The 27,738-nt window shown below is 46.6% G+C and overlaps 1 protein-coding gene across 1 annotated transcript in view; it reads right to left on the reverse strand.

Annotated features, from left to right (window-relative positions):
• The window catches only part of LOC127572558 (protein shortage in chiasmata 1 ortholog-like), a 72,336-nt gene extending 50,615 nt beyond the window's left edge, over positions 1–21,721 (reverse strand). The window contains exon 1 of the mRNA XM_052019951.1: positions 21,669–21,721. Coding sequence (XP_051875911.1) covers positions 21,669–21,721 — 53 coding nt within the window. The remainder of the gene's footprint in view (positions 1–21,668) is intronic.
• Positions 21,722–27,738: the final 6,017 nt, after the last annotated feature.

The following is a 27,738-nucleotide window of genomic DNA, read 5'->3' on the forward strand; positions in this document are numbered from 1 at the left end:
GCCAAACCTTGATTTGCAATGATGTGTTTTTCGACCAGGTAATGGGCAGTGCTGTCATGTGACAACCACGATCCTCCACAATACAAACTGTCAGTAGTGAAAGATATGGATTCAAAGGGAACAGGTTTGTGATTCCAGTGTCACTACACAAGGAGATGCTCCAGAATATACACGAAGGGCATCTTGGGGAGGAAAGATGTAAACGTAGAGCATGTGAAGTGATGTACTGGCTAAGAATGAACCAAGACATCAGCCGGACCATTGCTTCATGTGAAATATGCCTTACCTACAGACCAAAGCAGCAAGCAGAGCCACTTACACCACACCCTGTACCAGACAGGCCATATTTCAAAGTGGGAGTGGATTTGTTTGACTGTAATGGGAAGAGCCATATTGTTGTAACAGACTACTTTTCCAATTACCCAGAGGTTGCGACACTGCAATCAACGTCCAGCAAAGCAGTTATCACGTTCCTGAAAGCTGTGTTTGCGAGACATGGAGTTCCATGTGACGTAGTATCAGACAGTGGTCCACAATTTTCGAGCTGTGAATTTAAATCCTTTGCCAATGTTTGGGGGTTTTGCCATATAACCTCAAGCCCACATCACCCAAAATCTAATGGCCCAGCAGGGAGTTCAGTTAAGGTGGTGAAGGGCCTCATGAAGAAAGCGCAAGATGGACGAGAGGATTTCCACAGAATTCTAATGATTTACAGAAGTGCGCCACTGCAGAATGGCTTTTCACTGGCCCAAATGCTGATGGGTCGACGCGTATGCACTAACCTTCCAATACATGAAAACCTGTTGACACCTGAAGGAGCACACAAGGTCAAACAGGCCAAAGAGGAAGGAAAAGAAAAACCAAAACAGAATCACGACAAGACAGTGAAAAGCCTACCAGTCCTAAAGCCTGGGGATCAAGTGCAAATGCAAGCAGTTGGGCAAGAGGAAATAAATCCACATTCATACCAGATCCAGACGGAGCGAGGGACACCTCCGAGGAGGAACTGCGTGGATCTATGACCACAAGCTCCAACCCATGGCTGTGACCCGTCCCCTGTCAGTACGCCAAAGGGGCCAGCATATGGAGAAAATGAACATGTGGACCAGAGTTCCCAGGAAAACACCAATAGTAATGCAGCAAATGAAAGCAATACACCCACAAAAACAAGCACCAGACCAAAAAGGACCATTAAACCACCTCAGAGACTGATTGAAAGCTGCTGAGTGGACAAGGGTTCTTGGCAGGTTTATAAGGACAAAGTATTGTGTTTGTTTTTCTTTAAAGGGGGAAGATGTGTTATTATGTGGTTATAATAAAGAACTACAGTTCCCAGTAGGCAATGCAAAGGGTCACATGGGGGAACAGGAAGTGGCTGTAAGAGAAGGAAAGCAAGCTAGTCTGGTGTTGGTTAATAAAATGTTCAGATGTTAAACCCACGTGAAGTTTGTCTCTTGATGAAGAACAAACATAACAGATGCTGCTCGACCCAGAGTTCCTCCAGCAGATTGTTGCTCCAGATTCTAGCATCTGCAATCTTTTGTATCTCTGAGAAATTGTCTCTGCCATTTACACCTCTTGTAGAACATTTTTATTTTGAGATTTCCAGCACATGCAATTTTTGTTTTTTGTTTTTTTTTGTTCTTCTAAAACAGACTTTCTTGTCCCATTACCATCCTCTTTCATGCACCATCATTCCTTTTTTTGTCATTTACACTTACAGCACTAGGGACAGAATAAGTGATCTGGGATCATCAGTGGATATTTTTGAAAATGTAGAAGGAATTGAAAGGCAAAACAAAATGAAGAGAGGGAGCAGTACAATTGCACTTTTCGTGTATAACTTTGCAACTCCATATTTCACTTTTCTGAAAAACTTACTGAAAAATGTAATTGTTTTGACGCCATTCCAAATTAAAAGTACTGTGTTCCAAGAGACCAGGAAATGTTTCTGTTTGTTTAACTAGTTTAGTAATTATTATTTAGTAATTAGTTGTTATTTGTAAAGTAAATATTGTGTCCCTCACAGAGCCTCTCTTCTGTTATCTCCTCCACCCCTCCTTTCCTCTGCATCTTAAAATCTGTCTACCTCCATATTTTTCCAATTTTGATGAAAGATCATTGACTTAAACCATAAACTCAGTTTCTCTCATCGTAGATGCTGCTTTCCCTGTTGAGAGTCTTGTGTTTTCTGTTTTAATTTCAGATTGCCAGCATATGCAGCATTTTGCTGTTGTAAATTTGTTTTATCCATCTTTCAATTGATTCTTTGCCAATGATATAACTGACACAATATTTACTTTACAAATAACAACTAGTTACTAAATAATAATTACTAAACTAGTTAAACAAACAGAAGCATTTTCTGGTCTCTTGGAACACAGTACTTTTAATTTGGAATGGTGTCAAAACAATTACATTTTTCATTATGTTTTTCAGAAAAGTGAAATATGGAGTTGCAAAGTAATACACGAAAAGTGCAATTGTACTGCTCCCTCTCTTCATTTTGTTTTGCCTTTCAATTCCTTCTACATTTTTAAAAATATCCACTGATGATCCCAGATCACTTATTCTGTCCCTAGTGCTGCAAACAAATCACCTGATCATACTATTCCAAATAGGGCAATGCAGTTAGAAGTTTTGTTGCAACACTGGGTTCCAAGAGCTGGTGTTACAGCAATAACAACTTGCATCTTTAATATCAACTTCAATGGAGTTCAATTGCTTTGTGGCAATACTGACAAAACATGTTAGGTAACTAATGGTTTGCTTAAAGAGATACATTTTAAGGAGCATCTGAAAAGAAAGAAAAGAAACTTAGAGACATGGCATGATTTAAGTGGGCCAATTCTAGGAATTTTAATGTAGATAGCTGAAAGTATAGGAGCAATAGCTGAATGATTGAAATTGAGGATGTATAAAAGGCCAGAATTGGAAAAAAAAATGGAGTGAGCAAGACTCTGAAAAGGTTTGAAAATAATATTACAAAATATCTGACAAACTCATGATTTTAAATTGAACCAAGAAAGGTCAGTGAACAAAGTACTAGCGGCTGAACAGGTGGTACATCAGGTGGTTCAGAACCTTTCAAGATAAAATAGAAATCTACACCATGTTCCATCTCTTACAGTGCCTGCACTCTTTGCAAGCAAATTGACATTACTTAGAATCTGAGAAAACTACTTCTGGGAATCCTTACATCATCAATATTCCCTTGATTATTGGTGCCAGTGACAACCACAAACAGGATCATCATTATAGCAATGTATGACTATTGCCCAATATGAAAATCATATTCCAACAAGAAACTGCAATTGTGCACTTAATTCTCCCCCATTCTTTTCTTGTATTGGTTTTTCAATTCTGTTATCCATTCCTTTTGCTCTTTTATTTTGCTTTAGCTTTTCCCTTTCTGGAGAATTTCTACTTTTTATTATGTTTAATAAAGATTTTTACAATAATGTTATTTTGTAAAGGATACAATTCTGTTTAAAGATACTGCAGAACAGCAGTATCTGAGTCACACTATTTATTTGACAGCTTGCATATCATCAGCTGAAATATGCCAAAGCAGTTATAAATTGTACACATTGTTATGAAAAGGTATTGGGCTTAGTGAGTGCTCCATAATGTATTCTTTTAAAACCATCTCCAGGATCAGGATCATCAAAAATTGAGAAACACCATAATCCATAAATAGCTACAATAAATAGATCCATTACATGAAACACGAAACACCACAACCAGAGCATTTAATTGGAACCCCTGCTGCTAGTGAAAGTAAGCCTCTCCTAGAAGCATAAGTCGATCTTTTGAGGAGACACTAACTGGATAGCCAATGTTTCCTGCTCATTACATTTATCTCATTCTTTGCTTCTTTACCTTGCTTTTACCTTTTACCATGAAAGATCGACTTCAGTATGCAGGAACTACCTTTTTTATTTCTATTGATAGCCAGGCAAGAAATTTCTAAACTGGGCAAGGTGCAATGCTGGCCTCACAATTATAAGAACTAGACCAGAAGAGAATTTCCAGAAAGAACTTTACAAATAGGTGGGTGATATGAACCTACTGGAGTTTTTTGAGGAAATCTCAGGTAGGGTGGATAAGGGAGAGGCTGTGGATGTTGTGTATTTAGACTTTCAAAAGGTCTTCAACAAGGTGCCGCACAAGAGGCTGATTAATAAGATGAGGGCTCATGGAATTACAGGTAGGATATTGGAATGGGTGGAGCAGTGGTTGGTAGGCAGAAAGCAAAGGGTGGGAATAAAGGGATCCTGTTCTGGTTGGCTACCGGTTACTAGTGGTGTTCCGCAGGGTTCGGTGTTGGGGCTCCTTCTTTTTACTCTGTACATTAATGATTTGGATTATGGAGTAAATGGTTTTGTGGCTAAGTTTGCAGACGACACCAAGATAGATGGAGGAGTAGGGAGTATTGCAGAAATAGGAAGGTTGCAGAAAGACTTAGATAGTTTGGGAGAATGGGCAAAGAAATGGCAGATGAGATTCAATGTTGAGAAATGTTCTGTTGTACACTTTGGAAGAAGAAATAAACGGGCAGATTATTCTCTAGATGGGGAGAAAATTCAAAGTACAGAAGTACAAAGGGACTTGGGGGTACTCGTGCAGGATACCCTAAAGGTCGGATCGGCGGTAAAGAAAGCAAATGCTATGTTAGCATTCATTTCGAGAGGTATAAAGTAAGAAAGTACGTAAGTATTGATGAGGCTCTGTGGGGCACTGGTGAGGCCTCATTTGGAGTACTGTGTGCAGTTTTGGGCCCCGTATCTTAGGAAGGATGTACTGATGTTGGAGAGGGTTCAGAAAAGATTTAAGAGGATGATTCCTGGAATGAAAGGGCTTATTTATAATGAGCGTTTGTTGGCTCTTGGACTGTATTCATTGAAGTACAGAAGAATGAGAGGGGACCTCATAGAAACATTTAGAATGTTGAAAGGACTGGACAGAGTAAATGTGGTTAAGCTGTTTCCTCTGGTGGGTGAGTCCAGGACCAGAGGGCATATTCTTAGAATTAGAGGGTACCAGTTTAAAACAGAAATGAGGAGAAAGCCAGAGGGTAGTAAAATTATGGAATTCTTTGCCACTTACAGCTGTGGAGGCCCAATCATTGGGGGCGTTTAAGGAGGAGGTTGATAGGTATCTAATTAGTCAAGGTATCAAGGGATATGGGGATAATGCTGGAAATTGGGGCTAGATAGGAATAGTTTTAGTTTAGCTCATGGGCCGAATGGCCTACTTCTGCTCCTTTGTCTTGTGATCTTTAAGAATAATCATACCTCAGGTCTGAAGGATGCATAAGTGGCTAGAGCCAGGGCAGCTAAAACCTGTAGCCCTTCTGGCGCATACCCACTGTAGTTTTGGCAAGAGTATGCAAGTTATCTTTTCACTTGTGACTCACAACTATTTCCTTGTTTCAGATCTCAAACATTTTCTGTGCCATCCAGATCCAGTTCACACGTGCAACACCCCTTCTAGAACAAAGAACAGTACAGCACACCATGTGGTGCCAACCTTTAAACCTTGCCTAAGACTATCTAACCCCTTCCTCCCACATATCCCTTTATTTTAAATTCCTCCATGTGCTTATCTAGCAAGCTCTTGAATTTGACCAATGTACCTGCCTCTACCACCGCCCCAGGCAGCGCATTCCATGCCCCAAGCACTATCTGGGTAAAAAACCTTCCTCTGATATCTCCCTTGAACTTCCCACCCATTACTTTAAAGCCCTGCCCTCTTGTATTGAGCATTAGTGCCCTGGGAAAGAGGCGCTGGCTGTCCACTCTATCTATTCCTCTTAATATTTTGTACACCTCTATCATGTCTCTTCTCATCCTCCTTGTCTCCAAAGAGCAAAGCCCAAGCTCCTTTAGTCTCTCCTCATAATGCATATCCTCTAAACCAGGCATCATCCTGGTAAATCTCCTCTGCACCCTTCCAATGCTTCCACATCCTTCCTATAATGAGGCAACCAGAACTGGACACAGTACTCTAAGTGTGGTCTAACCAGAGTTTTGTAGAGCTGCATCATTACCTCGTGGCTCTTAAACTCAATCCCATGACTTATGAAAGCTAATGTCCCATAAGCTTTCTTAACTACCCTATCCACCTGTGAGGCAACTTTCAGGGATCTGTGGATATGGACCCCCAGATCCCTCTGCTCCTCCACACTACCCAGAATTCTGCATTAACTTTGTACTCTGCCTTGTAGTTTATCCTTTCAAAGTGTACCACCTCACACTTCTCTGGATTGAACTCCATCTGCCACTTCTCAGCCCAGCTCTGCATCCTATCAATGTCCCTCTGCAATCTTCGACAATTCTCCACACTATCCACAACACCACCAACCTTTGTGTCATCTGCAAAGTCTGAATCCACACAGCCAAGCTTCCCTGGATCCCATGCCCTCTGACCTTCTGAAGAAGCCTACCATGTGGAGCCTTGTCAAATGCCTTACTAAAATCCATGTAGACCACATCTACTGCACTGCTCTCATCAGTCTGTCTGGTCACCTCCTCAAAGAACACTAACAGGTTGTGACACATGATCTGCCCTTCACAAAGCCATGCTGGCTGTCCCTGATCAGACCATGATTCTTCAAATGCGCATAGATGTTCCACCTCTCTTGTCACCCATGGTTCCTTCACCCTGCCATTCTTTCTCTGCCTCACCAGGACAAATTTATCCCTAACATACCGCAAGAGATCCCTGAACAATGACCACATCTTCATAGTACATTTCCCTTCAAAAATGTCATCCCAATTTACACTCGCAACTTAGAGCCTCATAATTTGCCCTTCCCCAATTAAATATCTTCCTGTCCTCTTTGCTCCTATCCTTGTCCATGACAATGCTAAAGGTTAGGGAGCGGTGGTCACTATCCCCCAAATGCTCATCCACTGAGAGATCTGTCACCTGACCCAGTTCATTAACTAATACTAGATCTAATATGGCATTCCTTCTAGTCAGCCTGTCAACATACTGTGACAGGAATGCGTCCTGGACACACTTTACGAACTCTTTCCCATATAAACCTTTGGTACTAAGCAGGTGCCAATCAATATTTGGGAAGTTGAAGTTTCCCATGATTACAACCCTGTTATTTTTGCACCTTTCCAAAATCTGCCTCCCGATCTGCTCCTCGGCATCCTTACTGCTACCAGGGGGCCTATAGAACACTCCCAGTGGAGTAACTACTCCTTTCTTCTTCCTAACTTCCACCCATACTGACTCTAGAGAGGATCCTGCTACATTATCCACCCTTTCTGCAGCTGTAATAGTATCCCTGACCAGTAACGACACCCCTCCTCCTCTTCTTCCCCCCCTTCCCGTCCCTTTTAAAACACTGAAATCCTGGAAGATTCAGTATCCATTCCTGCCCTGGTGACAGCCAAGTCTCTGCAAGAGCCACAACATCATAGTTCCATGTACTTATCTAAGCTCTCAGTTCATCACCCTTATTCCTGATGCTTCTTGCATTTAAGTAAATGCACTTTAGCCCATCCACCTTACTACTTTTATACCCTGTACTCTGCTTCTCCTTCCTCAAAGTCTCTCTTTCTGCTAGATCTGGCTTTACTCCATGCACTTCTTCCACTGACCTATCCCTCTGGTTCCCATACCCCTTGCAAACTAGTTTAAACCCTCCCAAACCACACTAGCAAACCTGCCTGCAAGGATATTGGTCCCCCTCGAGTTCAGGTGTAACCCATCCAATCTGTACAGGTCCCACCTTCTCCAGAAGAGATCCCAATGATCCAAAAATCTAAATCCTTGCCCCCTGCACCAACTCCTCAGCCATGCATTCATCTGCCATCTCCTCCTATTCTTACCTTCACTATCATGTGGCACTGGCAGCAATCCTGAGATTGCTACCCTTGAGGTCCTGTTCTTCAGCCTTCTGCCTAGCTCCCTAAACTCACTTTTCAGGACCTCATCCCTCTGCCTACCTATATCGTTGGTAGCAACATGTACCATGACTTCTGGCAGCTTTCCCTCCCGCTCAAGAATGCTGTGGACCCAATCAGAGACACCCTGGCACCTGGGAGGCAATATACCATCCGGGATTCTCGCTCACATCCACAGAATCACCTGTCTGACCCCCTAACTATAGAGTCCCCTATCACTTGCTTTCCCCAGGTAGGCTGTCTCCCCCAAAAGTATTCAAGCAGGAGCACTTCTTGTCAAGGGGTACAGCCACAGGGGTACTCTCTAGTACCTGCCTTTTCCCCTTCCCCTTCCTGTCTGTGATCCACTTGCCTGCCTCCGGTGACCCCGGTGTGACCACCTGCCTATGACTCCTTTCTATCACCTCCTCATTTTCTCTGACCAGACGAAGATCATCGAGCTGCCTCTCCAGTTCCCTAACGCAGTCCCTTAGGAGCTGCAGCTCAACACACCTGGTGCAGAAGTGGCTGTCCGGGAGGCTGGAGGACTCCAGGACCTTCCACATCTGACACCGAGCACAGAAAACCGCACTCATACTACTTCCTTTCCTCTATTAGCACCTACCTCGCTTTGCCCCGTTCAGAGACATTCTGGACCCTGGCACCTGGGAGGCAACATACCATCCAGGATTCTCGCTCACGTCCACAGAACCTCCTGTCTGTTCCCCCGACTATCGAGTCCCCTATCACTAATGCCCTCCTCTTCTCCTCCCTTCCCTTCTGAGCTGCAGGACCAGTCCCAGTGCCAGAGACCTGGCTACTGCCACTTGATCCCTGTAGGTCATCCCTCTCAACAGCATCCAAAGCAGAATACCTGATTTTGAAGGGAACAGCCTCCAGGGTCCTCTGCACTGTCTGCCTGTTCCCTTTCTCTTTCTCTGCCCTGACAGTTACCCAGCTATCTGCCTCCTGGACCCTAGAAGTACCTGCTCTAAGTGGGGTGACTGCCTCTCGATGCACAGCATCTACATGAATCTCTCCCTCCCTGATGCTTCACGGTGTTTGAAGCTGCAACTCCAGCTCATCAATTCTGAGCCGAAGTTCCTCCAGCCTGAAGCACTAACTGCAGATGTGGTCACTGTGCACCCCAACAGGGTCCACTAGCTCCCACATCATGCAGCTGCAGCACATCGCCTTGCCCTCCATCTGAACTATGTTTCCTACCTAGCTGTAGTCTACTTAAAGGTTATAACAATAACAGTAAACCTTACCCTTACTTACCAGCTACTCTCCAGTGTTGTTGCAGATGGCCTCCGCCTCTTGACGCCGGACCCTGTTGTGCCAAAGCCAGTCACTCTGACTCTGTCCACTCTGACAATGGCCGCTCCGTCTTAGCTTATACTAACAATTACCTTTCTACTCACCCAAAAGCTCCATTTCCAGCCTTCTCTTCACAAATATCACAGAGATTAACACCAACAGGAATCAAGGTGATCCACTACTTTGAGTCGTATTCAGCACCCATAAAACTTCTCATATAATGAAACCATCTGTGTCCATTTGCAATGAAACATGGACAACACAATCTTTCAACACAGGCATGTTGTGTGGCAGTGCACACCGTGTACAAAGTGCATTGCAGCAACTTTCCAAGGCTTCGAGTCATAGAATCATACGGCATGTTAACAGGCCCTTCAGCCCAGCATGTCCATGCTAACCTATATTAATCCAATAGGAAGGTGGGAAATAAATTCAGCTTAACATTGATTACCAGCACTGGATGACTAGTCTTATATTGGTTTCTGGACATCCCTAACATAAGCCTAAATTCCCACTCCTCTAAACATCTTCCACCCATATCATGTCCTGTGATATGTCCTGTTACCCATTAACCCTGTATCCCCTGACCTCCAAGATTCCATCCTAAGTACATTAATTTCAATACTTCTATCTTTACAAATTTCTCTATTATTTGATGTCATGTAACATATTCACTATAATATAACAACATTGCTAATAATCTCCTAAATTTTCCTGGTGAAAATCAAAAAAGCCACAGGTGCTGAAAATCTAAAATAAAAACAGAAAACGTTGGAAACACTCAGCGGGTCAGGCCATACCTGTGGGAAGATCTGGCAGGCCACACCCTGTTTCTCTACCCACAGATGTGACCTAACCTGGTGAGTATTTCCAACATTTTCAGTTTAATATTTCCTGGTGTCTCTCTTCGTCACATCCACTGCATTCTACCACCACCCTCTCCCCCACCCCTTCCCTCCTCAACTCCAATAAACTTACTGTGATTTGTACAGGGACCATAAGGATATTCATGTGGAATTTTGATCCTGACTTTGAATTCTACAAGCCTGCATGTTTGAAGATGTTAAGCAGTTCTGCAAAGCTTTGGAGGGGCTCACTGGATTACTTAAAGGGCCTTACTTGCTATGAAACTCCTTGGGGCAGACTTTGATGTGGTTTAATTAAGGTCTTTAAAATGATAAAAAGATTGGCAAATGTTAGTTTCTTCATGACAACATCATCATAACTGGGTTAAAATTTTCCCTCAATCATGAGAGAGAAATGGCAATCAGTTTCCCAGCTAACTAACCTTTTCAAAGCAGCAGAACTCCATCAGGGTCAGAAGGCAGCCATAAAATTAAGTATGTTTTTTTCATTTTCTTATGAGACATAATTTCTTACAAGGAAATCATAGACCTCCCTTTCCATTGGCATGAATTATTGGGAAAAATTTTAGTCCCTATTAACAGATGAGTTTGGGAGCAGCCAGCAATTTTAAATGCATCTGAAACACAATGTTAATCCAGTGAATTCCATGTCTATTTTATCTTAACTCAAGTATGTCAGAATATGTGCAGGAAACCCACTCAGGAGAGAAAGGTTGGCAATTTCAACATGGCCATCATTCATTAAAAGCTATATTAATAGCACTGGAAAGATAACTGAGTGTGCAGAGATTTTCCTGAACAGCCTGGAAGTTGCCAATGAAATGGCCAGAGCACAGTGGCATTGTCTGAACTGAAAGACTAATAAGCACATTGGAGTGTTTCCTACTGCAGCTTCATAGCTGCTTTCTTGGGTGATTCTGCAAAAGGCTTTCTTCAAAAAAACTGTATTGGGTGATGCTATAGCAAATCTTGGAAAGGTTTTGTTATTATTTGAATCTAGATGTGAATTTTGCTGTTAATTTTTCAAATTTTGATAGTGCCAACTTGCAGGCCTGTAGGTTATCCTGCAAAATTGTTGTATAAAATCCTAGACTCGTTTGCAGGATCTTGATGAAGTACAAAAAGAATCTCGGGAATAGTGGCAAGTTGTTCCTCACATACCTGCAGCATTTCAGGAAAGAGGGAATAACCAGAAGGTCCAGCTTAAAGAGGCCTTATATTGCTGAACATTGTGCAAGCACAAGATTTAGGACCACTGACTAGAGATGAAATTCTGGAAAGACTCAGGATGTCATAACATTCCATATTTTTGCAGCAAAGTGGGAAAAGATCAACTACCCATTGTATCTATAGCCACCCATAATCAGTGGATATCAAAGTTATCACTATATTCAATTACTTTTCCTCAGGATCTTATCATTGTCTGGTTGAAAATGAATTGGTAACTGATCAAGTGGACAGTCAGAGACTTTTTCCCAGGGCGAAAATGGCTAACAAGAGGGGGCATAATTTTAAGGTGATTAGAAGAAGGTATGGGGGGATGTCAGAGGTAAGTTTTTTTTATACAGAGTGTGGTGGGCGCATGGAACACACTGCCGACAGAGGTGACATTAGGGACATTTAAGAGGCTTTTAGATAGGCACATGAATGATAGAAAAATGGAGGGCCATGTGGGAGGGAAGGGTTAGATGGATCTTAGAGCAGGATAAAATGTCGGCACAACATCTTGGGCCGAAGGGCCTGTACTGTGCTGTAATGTTCTCTGTTCTATGTTCTAATGCTTTCCTTTCCAGTTTGCTATTTTATGCTTATGTAGAATGGAGAAAAAACAAAACAGCAACCACTGTAAATGCAAAAGAAAGAAAGCTCTTTACGTTTAATTGACATGCAGATAGGGCTTCAGCCCAGCACATCACCTGAAATGTGAGATCTCTTGAGTGTAGGTTGTACTGCAACACCAGTTTACATTATGTACTCAAACCTCTGGAGTAGGAATTACATTCTTAACTTGCTGACTCAGAGGCAAAGTTGACATCATTGTTATTTAACCTGCACTCCACCTACCTTAAAAAGAAACTTAAGCAAGCTTACTTAAGTAGTTGAATTCAATTGTATACATGGTGTGGTATTAAGTATAAAGTACATTTAGTTTCAGGGTGGTTTCAATCAAGATGATATCATCTGCAGTATTTCTCAAACATTGTCAGTGCAGAGGCTTCTCAAAGCAGGGAGGATATGCCTTCCTGACAGAGGCACATAAAAATACTCTACACTGATTAAACAAGAAATATAGTTGTACATTGACCTTCACTTGCTCAGAGATGGACACAGAAACAAATATTGAAAATTGACTTTATAACAATGAACAATATAGGAGAAAAACAATTGATTAGAATTCCATCCCCAGTCAGTAGTGCTAAATGTTCTGCATGATAGTGGCAAGTATTTAGCAGACTTAACACTGCTGACTGAGGATAATTGTCCAAAATTCACCCCATCAATTTCCATGCAGTGAATTTCAAAGGTAGGATGTATTACACTGATGCTCATATATATTGTGCTAAGCACTACTGACCGGAGATAAATTTTCAGACAACGTAAAGTTTTATTTAAATAGGGCCTTTAACATAGTAAACATCGCAAAGGACTACACAGAAGCACATTCAATATTTACTACCAAGCCACTTAAGGAGATAATAGGACAAATGACCTAAATCTTAGTCAGAGGGAGGTTTTAAGAAAACTCTTAATCTTAACTGAGAACTATCAGAACTTTTCTGATATTTTATGCAAGTTGTCCATCACCAGGCCATTATGTGCCCTCTGCCAGGTCTTGCACAATTTATTAGTCAATCATAGAGTCATAGAATTATGCAGCATGGAAGCAGGCCATTTGGTCCAACTCATCCACGAAGACCAAGGTGCCTTCCTGAGCTAGCCCCATTTGCCTGCATTTGGCCCATATCCCTCTAAACCTTTCCTATCCATGCACCTGTCCAAATATCTTTTAAACATTGTAATTATACCCATCTAAAACACTTATGCTGGCAGCTCATTCCATATACCCAGCACCCTCTATGGGGAAAACCCTTCTCTCAGGTCCCCTTTAAATCTTTCCGTTCTCACCTTAAACCAATGCGCTCTAGTTTTTCTAGACTCCACTACCCTGGGAAAAAAACTGTGACACAAGAAATTCTGCAGATGCTAGAATCTGGAACAATACACAAAAAGTGCTGGAGGAACTCAGCAGGTCAGGCAGCATCCATGGAGGGAAATAAACAGTCAATGTTTCGGGCCGAGACCCTTCATCAGGACTGGAAAGGAAGAGGGCAGAAGCCAGAATAAGGTGGTGGGTGGAGGGGGAGGTTTCCATGGTCCACTGCCCTCTCCCACTGGATTCTTTCAGCCCTTTGCCTCTTCTACCTATCACCTCTCAGCTCATTACACCTTCCCCTTCTCACTTGGACTTGCCTATCACCTGAACTCACCTATCACCTACCTGCATGTGCTCCTCCCCCTCCCCCCTCTGGCTTCTGCCCTCTTCCTTTCCAGTCCTGATGAAGGGTCTTGACCCGAAATGTCGACTGTTTATTTCCCTCCATGGATGCTGCCTGACCTGCTGAGTTCCTTCAGCACTTTTTGTGTATTGAAAAATACTGTGACCTTATCTATACCCCTCATGATTTTATAAACTTCTATAAAGTCATCCCTCAGCCTCCTTTGCTCCAGGGAAAACAGTCCCAACCTATCCAGTCTCTCCTTATAACTCAAGCCCTCCAGTTCCACCAACATCCTTGTGAATTTTTTCTACACCCTATCTAGCTAAATCACATCCAAATCATGTGATTAAAGAGCTCATTTGATGCAGGAGAAGTGAAAGGTCATGTCATCCATCTTTTTTGTGTCATATTTGACTGTTTTCTGCTCTGTGTCTAATAACAGATATCAAGAGTTTTAACTTCTATGGCCTGTGCTTCACTCATGGCAGTGCAACAGAGTGAAACTAATATATGCCCATGTCTGAAACCTTGGTCCTTGTCCTCAGTAACAGAGCAAGATCATTATCTGGACAGGTGGGCCTTTATCAACTGATGCGCTGCAACACCTGCCCCACAGCAGTTTGGTAAACCAGAATATCATTGTAGATTGCATTAAAATCCATCTATTCACCATGTGATATAAAATACCATTTTTAGAAAGATAATCAATTCTTTTCAATGGTCAGTAACTGTTCACTTCCATGATGGACAAGAAAAAGACAAAATGGGAAAAGTTCCCAGTAGATTGAGAAGGGGCTGACACATTCCATCACTTTTTCTGCCAAATCAAGACTAAATTTCCTTTTCTTTCCTCCAGCTACAGGAACTGCTCAGCAGATCAGGTGGTGCCTACAGTGAGAGCAACAGATTTGATGTTTCAAGATGATGACCTTTCATTAGAACACTTTGTTCTTCCACAGATGCCATCTAATCTACTAGAGATTTCTAGCATTTTCTGTTTTTTGTTTCAGATTACCAACATCCTTAGTATTTTGTATTTTAGTATTCTGGTTTTATATTGTAATAATCTGCATTATATCTCAAAAAATAATAATATGTGAAAATATCTTACATTATATTCAGAACATGTGAAACATTAATACTAAATAATTTGAAACATCCAACTTTACAGAATCCATTTCCATTTTCCTGCTCATTACAATTTCATTGACCTGACAACATTTTGGGACAATTTTACATTTTTAAGTAATTACTCTTATAGCCAGTGAGTGCAAATTTGAAGTTTTAAGAAAAAATTTATTATATGTAAAATATTTTCCACTTAAAGATATGTTAATAGTAATGTTTGTTAACAATACTGACCAAATACTGAGATACTTTTACACTTGCCTTGGTCATATTCTGTTACATTAAGGGGAAATCTACCACAGGCTAACAGCTCTCTATTATCCCATATCCATGATTATAGAAGTTCAAAGTCTACTGTGTTGTTGAAATGATGGCAAAACTGTCAGCTGCTTTGTTATTACTGTGTAAATGGGGCAGCAACTTAAAAACATACAAATTAGGAGCAGGAACAGGCCACTCAGACCCTCAAGCATACTTCATCATTCAATAACAGCATGGATTATTTGATTGTGACTGAACATCACATTCCCACTTACCACTGAAGTCTTTCATCCCCTTTGCATTTCAAGAAACTTTCTAATTCTACCTTAAAATATTCAAAAACTCAATAAATAGGAACATTAAGTTTCTCCTGCTCTTTAGTCGATAACAATACCTTTGTTCTCTCCCTTCTCTGCAACTTAAAACTTTTAATTTCTCACTTTTCCTATGTCTGATGAAAGGCCAGGAACTGAACTGGAGGCAGTTGGACTGAAGTAATGAATTCTCTATACAGAGTCAGTTACCATAGAGTTTGTATTTCCATTTCACACAATAAATGCATCTGATGCTGTTTATTTCATTTAGGCCTCAAGTTGCCCACCTGAAATCACCAAGCCGTTTCAAGCAATCTATGTGCTTATGAATGTAAATGCCTATTTGAATACCCCTATCAACTTATTTGTCAATTCTAAATCAATCACCTGGGACATAGACAAGGATAGCCGGAGGACACCATTTCTGGTGCCATTGAAAGAGATTGCATTGCATTGAAAAATTTGGGTGGGTGGCATAGGATGGTTGTGTTATCAATAGTCATTTTGGTCACCGGAACTGACACTGATTTTGGAAATGATTTGTTGAGTCCTGAGTAATCGCCATCCATAAACTTACTCATCAAAAGTTCTGCATCCAGTGTGCTAAATAATACCAAGCCCCATCCACCTATTACAACCAACAGTTGCAGATCTATTTTGGTTCACACATCACCAATGCATTCTAAACCATTCTGCCTCGCTACCACCCTCTTCACCTGTAGGATGCATTTAAAACCATTTCTTTGACTAAGTTCTTGATCATCAATTCTAATATTTTCTCCCATAGCAGAGTACAGTGCAGTATTATAGTGATTACATTGCCAATCTAGTGTCCGGACTACGATTAGAGACTTCATAATTAATCTCATCATGGTGGCTAGGAAATTAAACCAGTTAATTGAATTAACTCTGGGATGAAAGACTTGTATCAGTAATGGAGACTGTGAAGCTTTGATGAAATATCATCTGGTTCACTCCTATCCTTCATGGAAAGAAATCTTCTGTATTTACTCAGGCTGACCTATATGTGTCTCCAGAACCACAGGGACACATTTGATTGTCAACTGTGCTCTAAAACTGCTGAGCAAACTACATCAATTCAAGGGTAATCAGGGACAGGCAATAAATGCATGTATTACCAGCAAGGTTTGTGTAAATTAATTAAGAAAAAAAAGGGTAATTTTAACTTAATATTATTCTGAGAATTATGTCATAATGCTTTGCTATGATAAAGGTGCTACATAAATTAGAGATACTGATGTTGAGTATGCAGAGGATTTTTGACCAGGAGGTTCTAGCAAACTCCAGAGGAGAGGAGAGGGAACCTTATGGGAGAAAGGACTTTATGCAAGTGTAGAATCAAAAACTACATTTCACCAAGATGTGGTATGTTAGGTGTCAGTACTAGTATAGAGATTGTCACAGAGATCTCCAACTACAGCATTAATTGCAGTTGTAGCGACTCATCGAACCGGCTCCCGACATCGCGAATGTCGTCGGAGGCCCCGATCCAAGATGGCACGGGGCCCTCCTTCTTCCCCATTGTCGGGCTAGGAAAGCCCGTGCGCAGAAAGGTCAGGTGACCCGCGCGTGACATCAGCGCAGAAACTGTAGCGCGGGAAGTTTTGAGATATTAAAGGCGCACCGCACCCCTGTCGTTCATTTGACTTCTGATTTCGAACCAGTGACTCTGTGTCTTCATTTTGTAGTGTGTAGCTAGCCACTACATTGGTGACCCCGACGGGCCCAAACGTTTTTGGACCCACGATGTCTGCACAGCAAGAGGTACAGGCAGTAGCCCTTAAACTGCCTACCTTCTGGACCCTCCGGCCCCGTGTCTGGTTCGACCAGGCCGAGGCCCAGTTCCAGATTCGCCAGATCACCAGGGACAACACCAAGTACTATTACGTGATGAGCACCCTCGACCAAGACACCGCAGCCCAGGTCAAGGACTTCATCCAGGTGTCCCCGGAGGAGGAGAAGTATGATAAGTTCAAGACCCTCCTTCTCGAGATTTTCGGCCTTTCCCGACGCGAACAGGCCTCCGCCTCCTCCACCTCGATGGGTTGGGCGACAGACCCCCCCTCCGTGCTCATGAATGAGATGTTGGCCCTGGCAGATGGGCATAAACCCTGCCTGCTGTTTGAGCAGATCTTCCTGGAGCAGTTACCTGATGACATCCACCCGCTCCTGGCAGATGCCAATTTCAGCAACTCCCAGAAGGTGGCCACCCGGGCGGATGTCCTCTGGTGGGTGAAAAAGGAGAGCGGGGCGTCCATCGAGCGCGTTGCCACACCACGTGCCCAACAGGCCAGACCCGGCAATCGAACGCACCCCATCCACCACCAGATCTGAGACACCGACCGACCAATGGTGTTTCTACCACCAGCGGTGAGGCGCTAACACCGGCAGATGCCGGCCACCATGCAGGTTTCCGGGAAACGCCAGAGCCAGCCGCTGCCGATGGCTACGGCGGCTGGCCACCCGGATAGCCTCTTGCATGTGTGGGACAGGCGTTCCAGACGTCGGTTCCTAGTGGACACCGTAGCCGAAGTCAGCGTCATGCCTCCCAACAGCCGCGAGACTCGCAACTGCACACCAGGACCTGCCCTCAGAGCCACCAATGGCAGCACCATTCGGACCTTTGGCACCCGTTTGGTACACCTCCAGTTCAGCACCTGCAACTTTACTTGGAGGTTCATCCTGGCCGCCGTCGCACAATCACTCCTCAGGGCAGACTTCCTTCGCACCAACGGTCTGCTGGTTGACCTGCGGGGTAAGCGTTTGGTACATGCCAGGACCTTCCAAACATTCTCATTGGGTGAGGCCAAGCTACCGGCCCCACACCTCGACTACGTCACCACGTCGACCAACGAGTTTGCCAGGGTCCTGGCAGAGTTCCCGTCTGTACTAACGCCCCAGTTCTCCACCACCTTGCCCAAGCATGGCGTCCAGCATCACATCCCCACCCAGGGCCCTCCCCTCCACGCCCGCGCCCGGCGGCTACCCTCAGACAAGTTCCACCTCGCGAAAGAGGAATTCAAAAAAATGGAGGAGCTGGGGATCATCCGCAGGTCAGACAGCCCATGGGCCTCTCCGCTACACATAGTCCCCAAGGCAGCCGGAGGCTGGCGACCCTGTGGCGATTACTGACGCCTCAATGACATTATTACCCCGGACCGGTGCCCCGTGCCGCACATTCAGGACTTTGCTGCCAACCTGCACAGGCGGTCCATTTTTTCCAAGGTCGACCTCGTCCGCAGGTATCACCAGATCCCGGTGCATCCGGACGACATTCCGAAGACGGCGCTGATCACACCTTTCGGCCTCTTTGAATTCGTCCGGATGCCCTTTGGTCTCAAGAACGCTGCTCAGTCCTTCCAACGACTGATGGACGCGGTCGGGCGCAACCTTGACTTCGCCTTCATATACCTCGACGACATCTTGATCGCCAGCAACAACCACCAGGAACATTTCATGCACCTCCGCCAACTCTTTTCTCGCCTGAAGGATTTCGGCCTGACCATCAGAGCAGCCAAATGCCAATTTGGGCTGGAAACAATCGATTTCCTGGGCCATCGGATCGACAAACACAGCGCCACACCCCTGCCTGCAAAGGTCGATGCCATTTCGCCCGACCCACCTCCATCAAGGGCCTGCAGGAATTTCTCGGTATGGTAAACTTTTATCACTAGTTCATACCATCCGCGGCCCGCATCATGCACCCGTTGTTTGCTCTCCTGTCAGGTGGAAGCAAGGACATTGTTTGGTCAGAAGAGGCTCACACCGCGTTTGTCGAAAACAAGTGGGCCTTGGCGGATGCGGTCATGTTGGTGCATCCTCGCACGGACATCCCAACTGCCGTCACGGTCGACACCTCCAGCACAGCGGTCGGAGGCGTTCTAGAACAGCTTATCGAAGGGCGTTGGCAACCGCTGGCGTTCTTCAGCAGGCACCTTCGACCACCAGAGCTCAAATATAGTGCCTTCAACCACGACCTGTTTGCGTTGTACCTGGCCATCAGACACTTCTGATACTTCTTGGAGGGCAGGCCGTTTACAGCTTTCACCGACCACAAGCTGTTGACCTTTGCCTTCAACAAGGTCTCAGATCCCTGGTCAGCACGGCAGCAGCGGCACTTGTCGTACATCTCAGAGTTCACCACTGACGTCCGCCATCTGTCTGGGAAAGAGAACGTGGTTGCAGATGCACTGTCACGGCCCACGATCCAAGTTTTGTCCCAGGGGGTGGATTTTGGCGCCTTGGTGGAGGTGCAGCGAATGGACATGTATCGCACTGCAGTCTCGGGCCTGCAACTGCAAGACCTACTGGTAGGCCCCAGTGAGCGCACCCTGCTCTGCGATAGCTCCACAGGTAGACCCCGCCCCATCGTCCCAGCTGCCTGGCGCTAATGGGTGTTTGATGCCATCCACGGCCTTGCACACCCATCCATCCGGACTACTGTCCGGATGGTGTCAGACAAGTTCGTCTGGCATGGCCTGCGTAAACAGGTTTCTGAATGGGCCCGGTCCTGCACTCACTGCCAGACCTCGAAAGTACAGCAGCACGTCAAGGCCCCCCTGCAGGATTTTCAACCTACCCGCCGGAGGTTCAACCATATCCATGTCGACCTGGTTGGCCCCCTCCCAGTCTCCCGAGGAGCGCGGTACCTCCTCACGATTGTCGACCATTTTACCCACTGGCCTGAAGCCATTCCCCTTGCAGACACCTCCACCCAGTCCTGCGCACGGGCCCTTTTGTCAACTTGGGCGGCCCGTTTCGGTGTCTCGGCACATATCACCCCAGACGGGAGCTCAATTCACCTCCGGCCTGTGGTCTGCCGCTGCCGACGTGGGGTTCCAGGATCCACCTCACCACCACCTATCACCTGCAATCCAATGGGCTGGTGGAGAGGTTCCATCGCCACCTGAAGTTGGCACTCATGGCCCGCCTTAAGGGGCCCAACGGGGTAGACGAACTCCCCTGGGTCCTGCTGGGGATACACACCGCGCTGAAAGAGGCCCTGCATGCCTCGTCTGCGGAGATGGTCTACGGAACGCCCTTAGTCACCCTGGGCAAGTTCTTACCAGCCCCTCGGGGGCAGAGGAAGAACCTGCTGCGGCGCTCGACCAGCTGCGCGAGCAGCTTGGAAACCTGGCCCCGATTCCCACCTCGCGACACGGACAGGCCCCGACCCGTATGCCGACTTCCCTCCAAGACTGTAAGTTTGTCTTCGTCAGGAGGGACGCACACTGATCACCACTGCAACGGCCGTACGAAGGGCCATTCCAGGTCGTCAGGAACAATGGGTCTACATTCGTGCTGGACATTGGGGGGGCGCAAGGAGGTGTTTACGATTGACCGGCTGAAGCTGGCTCATTTAGACTTGGACCAACCCGTGGTGGTCCAGCGAGCGCAGCGCAGGGGCAGGTCACCCAAGTCATAGTTTATTTAATTCTGGTTTTCGCGACGGTATTGCCGGTTCGGTGGGGGGTTATGTAGCGACTCACCGCACTGGCATCGAACCGGCTCCCGACATTGCGAACGTTGTCGGAGGCCCCAATCCAAGATGGCGCGGGGCCCTCCTTCTTCCCCGTCGTCGGGCTAGGAAAGCCCGTGCGCGGGAAGGTCAGGTGACCCGCGCGTGACGTCAGCGCGGGAACTGTAGCGCGGGAAGTTTTGGGATATCAAAGGCACACCGCGCCCCTGTTGTTCATTCAACTTCTGATTTCGAACCAGTGACTCTGTGTCTTCATTTTGTAGTGTGTAGCTAGCCGCTACACAGTCAATGCAAGGTTACAGATGTCCTTGAATATAGCAACTAAAGTTTATGCTTATTCTAATCATTGTCTTATCTGACCTAGACTCATTGGGTGACACATACCAATGGCTTTATATTTTCTCCATGGATTGTTAAAAAGCAGGAACACATCGGTCTGAAAGAACTTCTGGCTCCCTCAAGAGCAAAGTATTATCCACAAAGTATATCATCTCCAATCAGAGCCTGAGCACAATACAGAGTAAAAAGAAAGATACACATTTCTATTGGGTCTTTTACTATGTTAGAACATTGCAGCACTTTATAGTCAATGAAGTACTTTGCTATAATAAAGGAAGCAAATTTGTACACAGTAAGTTCCAATAAATAATAATGTGATAAGTAACCAGATAAACTTTTTATTAGTTGTTGGCTGATTTATTACTGTTGGTTAATATATTGGAGACAACCCCACTATTCTTTAAAGAGACCTTGACCACATGAAACAATGTCTTGGTTTAATGCCTCATCTCAAAGATAGCACCTCCAACAGTACATCTAAAATGATCATAATTTTAATGATCATTTTATAGTTTGTGACTAGAGAAACTACTTACCTGGCAGGGGAGAGACCGTGATCAAAAAGGCGGTTCTCCCAGGACGGATTCATGGTGGATCTCTGCAGACAGCGACATTGAAGGAAAGACATTGAGGACTCTTCAGGATCAAGCGGCTGCCTGATGAGAGCTTAACCTGCTGACACAGAGGTGGATCCTAATGCTGATTGGGAAACCAGTCTAACTGCTCTGTTCAGCAAATGACCGCATCAGGATGGTGGCAGCGATGAGCACCTCAGGAGGAGTGATCTGCAATACTGTCAGAGTGACGGTGAAGGATCTCAGCAAAGGGAACCCTTTCACACGGGGCCTCTTCATCAGAAAGGTCTTGCTGGATACTTGCAAGTTTAAGGCTAAGGACATCTACTGCCTCCAGGACTTCACAGGTGATGGGTACTTCAATGTTACCTTCAAACACCCGACGGGATGGCAGAAGCTGTTGCAGGACTTTTGGGAGAAGGGAATGAAGCTCCGCTGCCACTGCTGAAGGTGCAGCCACTCTTCACCCTCCCCACCCAGAAGGAACATGTGGCAACAGTGCTCATGTTTAACCCACATGTGCCCGTGGTGGATGTCCTCACCTTCCTGGCTCGTTATGTTGAGGGAGCAGGAAGCTGTGTCAACTTGACCTTCACCTGGCGCTTGCTGGTCCAGATCTGTTCAGGATCTGGACCAGCAAGCGCCAGGTGAAGGTCAAGTTGAGAGTTGACGCAAATGGATCCATCATCCACCCCCCCCTCAGTGTTTGCCATCAGAGGGAGCCATGGAAACATGGTGTAAACGGGACAACCCAGGATGTGTCGCAACTGCAACAAACCTGGACATGTGGAGGCCCAGTGCAGTGCAGTCATCTGCAAGAACTGCAAGCAGGAAGGTCACCATACAAAGGACTGTCAGGAAAGCAAATGTTGCAACCTGTGCGGGGAAGCAGGCCACCTCTACAAGGCCTGCCCAAAACGGGCCTGTACCTATGCGCAGGCAATAAGAGGGGTGTCAGCACCAACAACACCCCAAGGAACACCGACACCACCCCCCCCCCCCCCCCACCAGCACAGGTGCCTCAGAAGAGACCGAGGCCAGGTGGGGTGAGGATAGCCCGACCGCCTCGAGCTCTCAACCCCCAGCCATGAACTCCCGGCCCCTTCCCCAAGAGGAGGAGTCAATGGAAGAGGGAGTGGGAGAGGGACAAGAAAGGGAATGGCAGGTGGTGAAGAGGAAGAAGGTGCAAAAGACACCACCCAAGAGACAACGGGCCATGGACAACAAGGGGACTGGAAAGAAAAGAATAATGCAGCAGAGGGACCAGCAACCTCTCCTCGTCAGACGATGAAAGCAACAGCGGAAGCCGACGACGGAGGCAAAGAAAGTGGCAAAATGGAGGAGAGAAAACCGAAGAGAAACAACAGACAGGAACAAGTGAGGGTAGAACCCTGCCTGCCGACCCCCAGCTCCAGGAGACCGGGAGCAGCACAGAGGCTGTCAGCCCCCAGCTCTGGGATATCGGGAGCAGGACAGAGGCCATCGCCCCCCCAGCTCCGGGAGACCAGGAGCAGCACCGCATCCAATGCACCCCAGCACCGGGAGATGAAAGAAACTGGACCACGAGAGAAAAGGACAGGGGCACAGACGGATTCTCCCAAGAGACACCACCAGCCTCGCCACAAGGGACCCCACACCCAGGGAGAGACCACTTCCAATATCTGAGCCCAAAATCAGTGATGCAGTTCACCAAAGCTGTGGGCATGAGAGCCCAGGACAAATGAAAATGGACTGTGTGATTGGTATTGAACTCCACAAGAGCCATGGAGATAAAACTGGCATCTCTAGACATGCGTAGTGTGAAGAGCACTGCACGATGTGTTAACGCCTTGCAGTTCACCGCCAAGGTCAAGGCGGATGTGACTTTCTTGCAGGAGTGCGGGCTGCTGCACCTCCGCAACTATTGGAGGTGGTCGTGATGGTGGTCCCACAAACTGTCGGTGTGGTCGGGGGGCAATGATTATTGCGCTTCCGGCCTGGTGATTCTGATGCGGTGGGGGGCAACTTCTCCATCACCGAGTCAGAGGTGGTGGGGGCGGGGGGGAGCTCCTCGTGGCAGATGTGATGTACTGGAACACTCCACTCTGGTTAATTAATGTGTACTCCTTGCCCGTGCGGAGCGAGCAGCTAGCCATTCTCCAGCAGTTCCCACCGCTGCTGGCGACGTCCCGGCCAGTCGTTCTGGCTGGTGACTTCAACTGCATCATTGATGCGGCTGGACAATCCGGCAGTGCCGACAGCAGACTGGACGGCACCTCCAGACTCCTGGTGGAAACAGTTAAAGATGCCAAGTTGCGCAACGCCTTCAGCAGCCCTGCAGGCGGAGCACAGCCACAACACACCTGGTCGAGATCGGATGGCTCAGCCCGGCCCCGGATCAACTTCCTCTGTGTTGGAGCCAATCACGGTCAGATCCACTGACGTCACGCTGGTGTTCTTCTCTGACCACCATCTCCTTCAGGCCTCCTGTCACCTACAGGAGGACCAGAAGGCAGGCAGGGGGACACGGAAGCTGAACATCAAGCTGCTGACCCCAGAAAGCATTGAGGAACTAAAGAGGGATTACGCAGGTTGGAGAACAGTGAAACCCCTCTTTGACTCCCCTGTGCAGTGGTGGGAAACAACAAAGGAGAACATCAAGAGGTTCTTCATCCGCAGAGGGGTCCAGAAAGCAAGACAGAGTCAGAGGGGACTGTGCCAACTCCAGACAGACCTGCAGCAACTCCTCCTTCTGCAATCGAGGGGGGTGGATGTGAGGGAGGAACTCCGAAAGGTGAAGAGCCGGCAAGCCCAGCTCCACACCTCTGAATCCTCCAAGATTATCTTCCAATCCAGGGTCTGCTCCTTGGAGCAGGATGAGGCGTGGTCACATTTCTTCTTCGAAAAGGTGCACAGGGGGAGCTCTGTGATCCACAGCCTTAAGGAAGAGGACGGCTCAATAACATCCTCGCAGACGAACATATTTAGGATCTGCAGATCCTTCTATGCCAGTCTGTACGACAAAAAGGCTACAGACAGCACAGCCTCCCAGAACTTCCTGTCTTCTGTCATGGAGGTCTTAGATGACAGCAAGCAGGAGAGTCTGGACCAGCCACTGACCCTGGAGGGGCTGACTGGCTCCGTCCTTTCCTTGAGTCAAATAAAACTCCCGGAAGTGACAGCTTACCGGCAGAGTTGTACTCGGCTCTATGGGACTGGATGGGCCTGGACCTGCTGGAAGTTTACAACGCTATGCTTCTGTCTGGCAGCATGTCAGAATCCATGAGGAAGGGCACCATTACCCTCATCTACAAGCAGAAGGGGGAGAGGGAGGACATCAAAAATTGGAGACCCATCTCACTGTTGAATATGGATTACAAGATCTTGTCCAAGGCCATCTCCAACAGGGTCAAGTCTGCTCTGGGACAGGTGATCCACCCGGACCAAACCTGTGCTGTACCTGGCAGGAAGATCTTTGACAACTTCACACTGCTCAGGGACACCATCGCCTACGTGCAGAACAGAGGGGTGGACACCTGCCTGGTCAGCTTGGACCAGGAGAAGGCTTTCGACAGGATATCACACATGTACACGTTGGACGTGCTCTCCAAAATGGGCTTTGGGGAGGGAATCAGGAATTAGATCCAACTGCTCGACACAGACGTCTGTAGTGCAGTCCAAATCAATGGGTGGGAAACAGACAGCTTCCCCATCAAGTCTGGAGTCAGGCAGGGCTGCCCTCTCTCCCCTGTCTTGTTTGTGTGCTGTATAGAACCCATTGCCAAATCCATCAGGAAGGATGAGAGCATCAGAGGGGTGACGTTGCCAGGCAGTGGGGGCACCCAGGTGAAAACCTCCCTGTACATAGACGACGTTGCCGTCTTCTGCTCGGACCCAAGGTCGGTTTGCAGATTGACCAGCATCTGCGACCAGTTTGAGTTGGTATCAGGAGCCAACGTTAACCGAACGAAGAGCGAGGCCATGCTCTTCAGCAACTGGCCTGACCAATCCAACATCCCCTTCACTGTCAGGCCTGACTACCTGAAGGTGCTGGGGATCTCGTTCAGAGGGGCAACAAAAATTGGCGGGAGTGGATTGGGAAGGTGAAGCAGAAACTGGGACTGTGGGAACAGCACTCCCTATCAATAACTGGGAAGAACTTGGTCATCAGGTTTGAGGTGCTCTCAGTGCTGCTATACTTGGCGCAGGTGTGGCCTGTTCCTCACTCCTCCGGTTTGGGAATCACCCGTGCCGTCTTCCGGTTCATCTGGGGATCCAAGGTGGAGCAGGCCCAATGGGTCGCCATGCACAAGTCCCTAGACAATGGGGGCAAAAGTGTCCCCAATGTCGCCCTCATCCTGATGACCACCTTTGTCTGTGGCTGCATCAGGCTGTGCATGGAACCAAAGTACGTGAGCACCAAGTGTTACTACGTGCCGAGGTTCTACCTGTCCCCAGTGTCGCAAAGGATGGGCCTGGCCCCGTTGCCGCACAATGTCCCAGTCAGCTGGACGTTGCCGCTCTACCTGTCCTTGGTGGAAAAGTTCTTCCAGACCAACACCTTTGACCACAAGTCCATCAGGCAGTGGTCAGCACGGAACATCATGCAGACACTGCAGGAGAAGGACTCGATGGATACTGTGGGGTGGTTCCCTGAGCAGACTGTCCGGACCATCTGGCAGAACGCCTCATCGCCAGAACTCACCAACTAGCACCAAGACCTCGCTTGGCTGGTGGTGAGAGGGACCCTCCCAGTCAAATGCTTCCTGCATGGTCGAAACATCAGTCCCAGCGCACGCTGCCCCTGGGAGGACTGCGCTGGGGACGAGACAGTCGCCCACCTCTTTGCGGGCTGTGGCTTTGCGGGGAGGGTGTGGTGAAAGATGCAAAGGTCCTTGTCATGTTTCATCCTCAGCAGCTGCACAACAGAGGATTCTCTGATCTACGGGCTGTTCCCGGGGACGCACACAGAGACGGACATCAACTGCTGCTGGAAGGTCATCAACTCAGTGAAAGACGCCCTTTGGTCAGCCCGAAACTTGTTGATCTCCCAGCATTGTCAGATGTCAGTAGGGGAATGCTGCTGACTGGCGCATTCCAGGCTGCAGGAGTACATGCTGAGGGACGCACTGAAGCTGGGTGTAGCCAATGCAAGGGCTCGGTGGGGAAGGACTACAGTTTCGGTTTCTTCTGCCACTGGAGAGGGAGGGGCGGGGTCAGGCGAGGAAGCCCCTTAGATATTATAAATATAGGATTGGGGTAGCCCCCCCAGGGAGCCACACGGTGTGGCATCGGTGCTGTGTTTTTTTTATATAGAAAGGTAACGCTAATGATTGATCCGTACACAAATGTAAAGGTTTGCACTGTTTTTTGATTGTTGCATATAGTTTGTTCTTTTATGATGAATAAAGTTTATTTTGGAATAAAAAAAAGTCTCCATTCAAGACTTTAGAGCGTAAACATCAGACCTCTTGAGGCAATGTTTCCGCTGCCTGGATAATCAGGAGGCATTTTTTGGCATAACCCTTAGAGAGTTTCCACAAACAATGTCTGCTACATACGAGTCAAAATATTGAGCCAGCTGTAGAAGTAGACACAGAAGTTTATTAGTAAGTCATTGAGAATGATAGTAAACAGCAGGGCCCTTCTTCATTACCAAACTTGATATCATTTGATATCAGTACATTAAAGAATGCTGTAATTCCTCTTCACTACATCGGCAGTCCTTCAGATCATCAGGATTACACTCAGTCTAAATACAGGGTTTCAGAAGAAACACACTGGCTGGCCATCAGGTACTAACCAAACTCTGGTAACCTTTGGGAACTAAAGCCTGAGAAAGCCCAGTTGTAGACTGCAATATTTAAAAGTGGAGAGGGAAGATAGCAAGAATAAAGAGAAGAGGGAGAGTGGTGAGAAAGAGGCCAGTGAACCAAGGAGGTTTGAAGGATGACAGTCATATCGAGCCTGGAAGGGGAGGGGTGGAGTTGAGAGAGGCAGGAGGATGATAGATGAAGGCAGACAAAAATAAGGCAGATGGAGCCAGGTTAGG

This window comes from Pristis pectinata, chromosome 7 (assembly GCF_009764475.1).
Source record: "Pristis pectinata isolate sPriPec2 chromosome 7, sPriPec2.1.pri, whole genome shotgun sequence".
Classification (NCBI taxonomy): Eukaryota; Metazoa; Chordata; class Chondrichthyes; order Rhinopristiformes; family Pristidae; genus Pristis; species Pristis pectinata.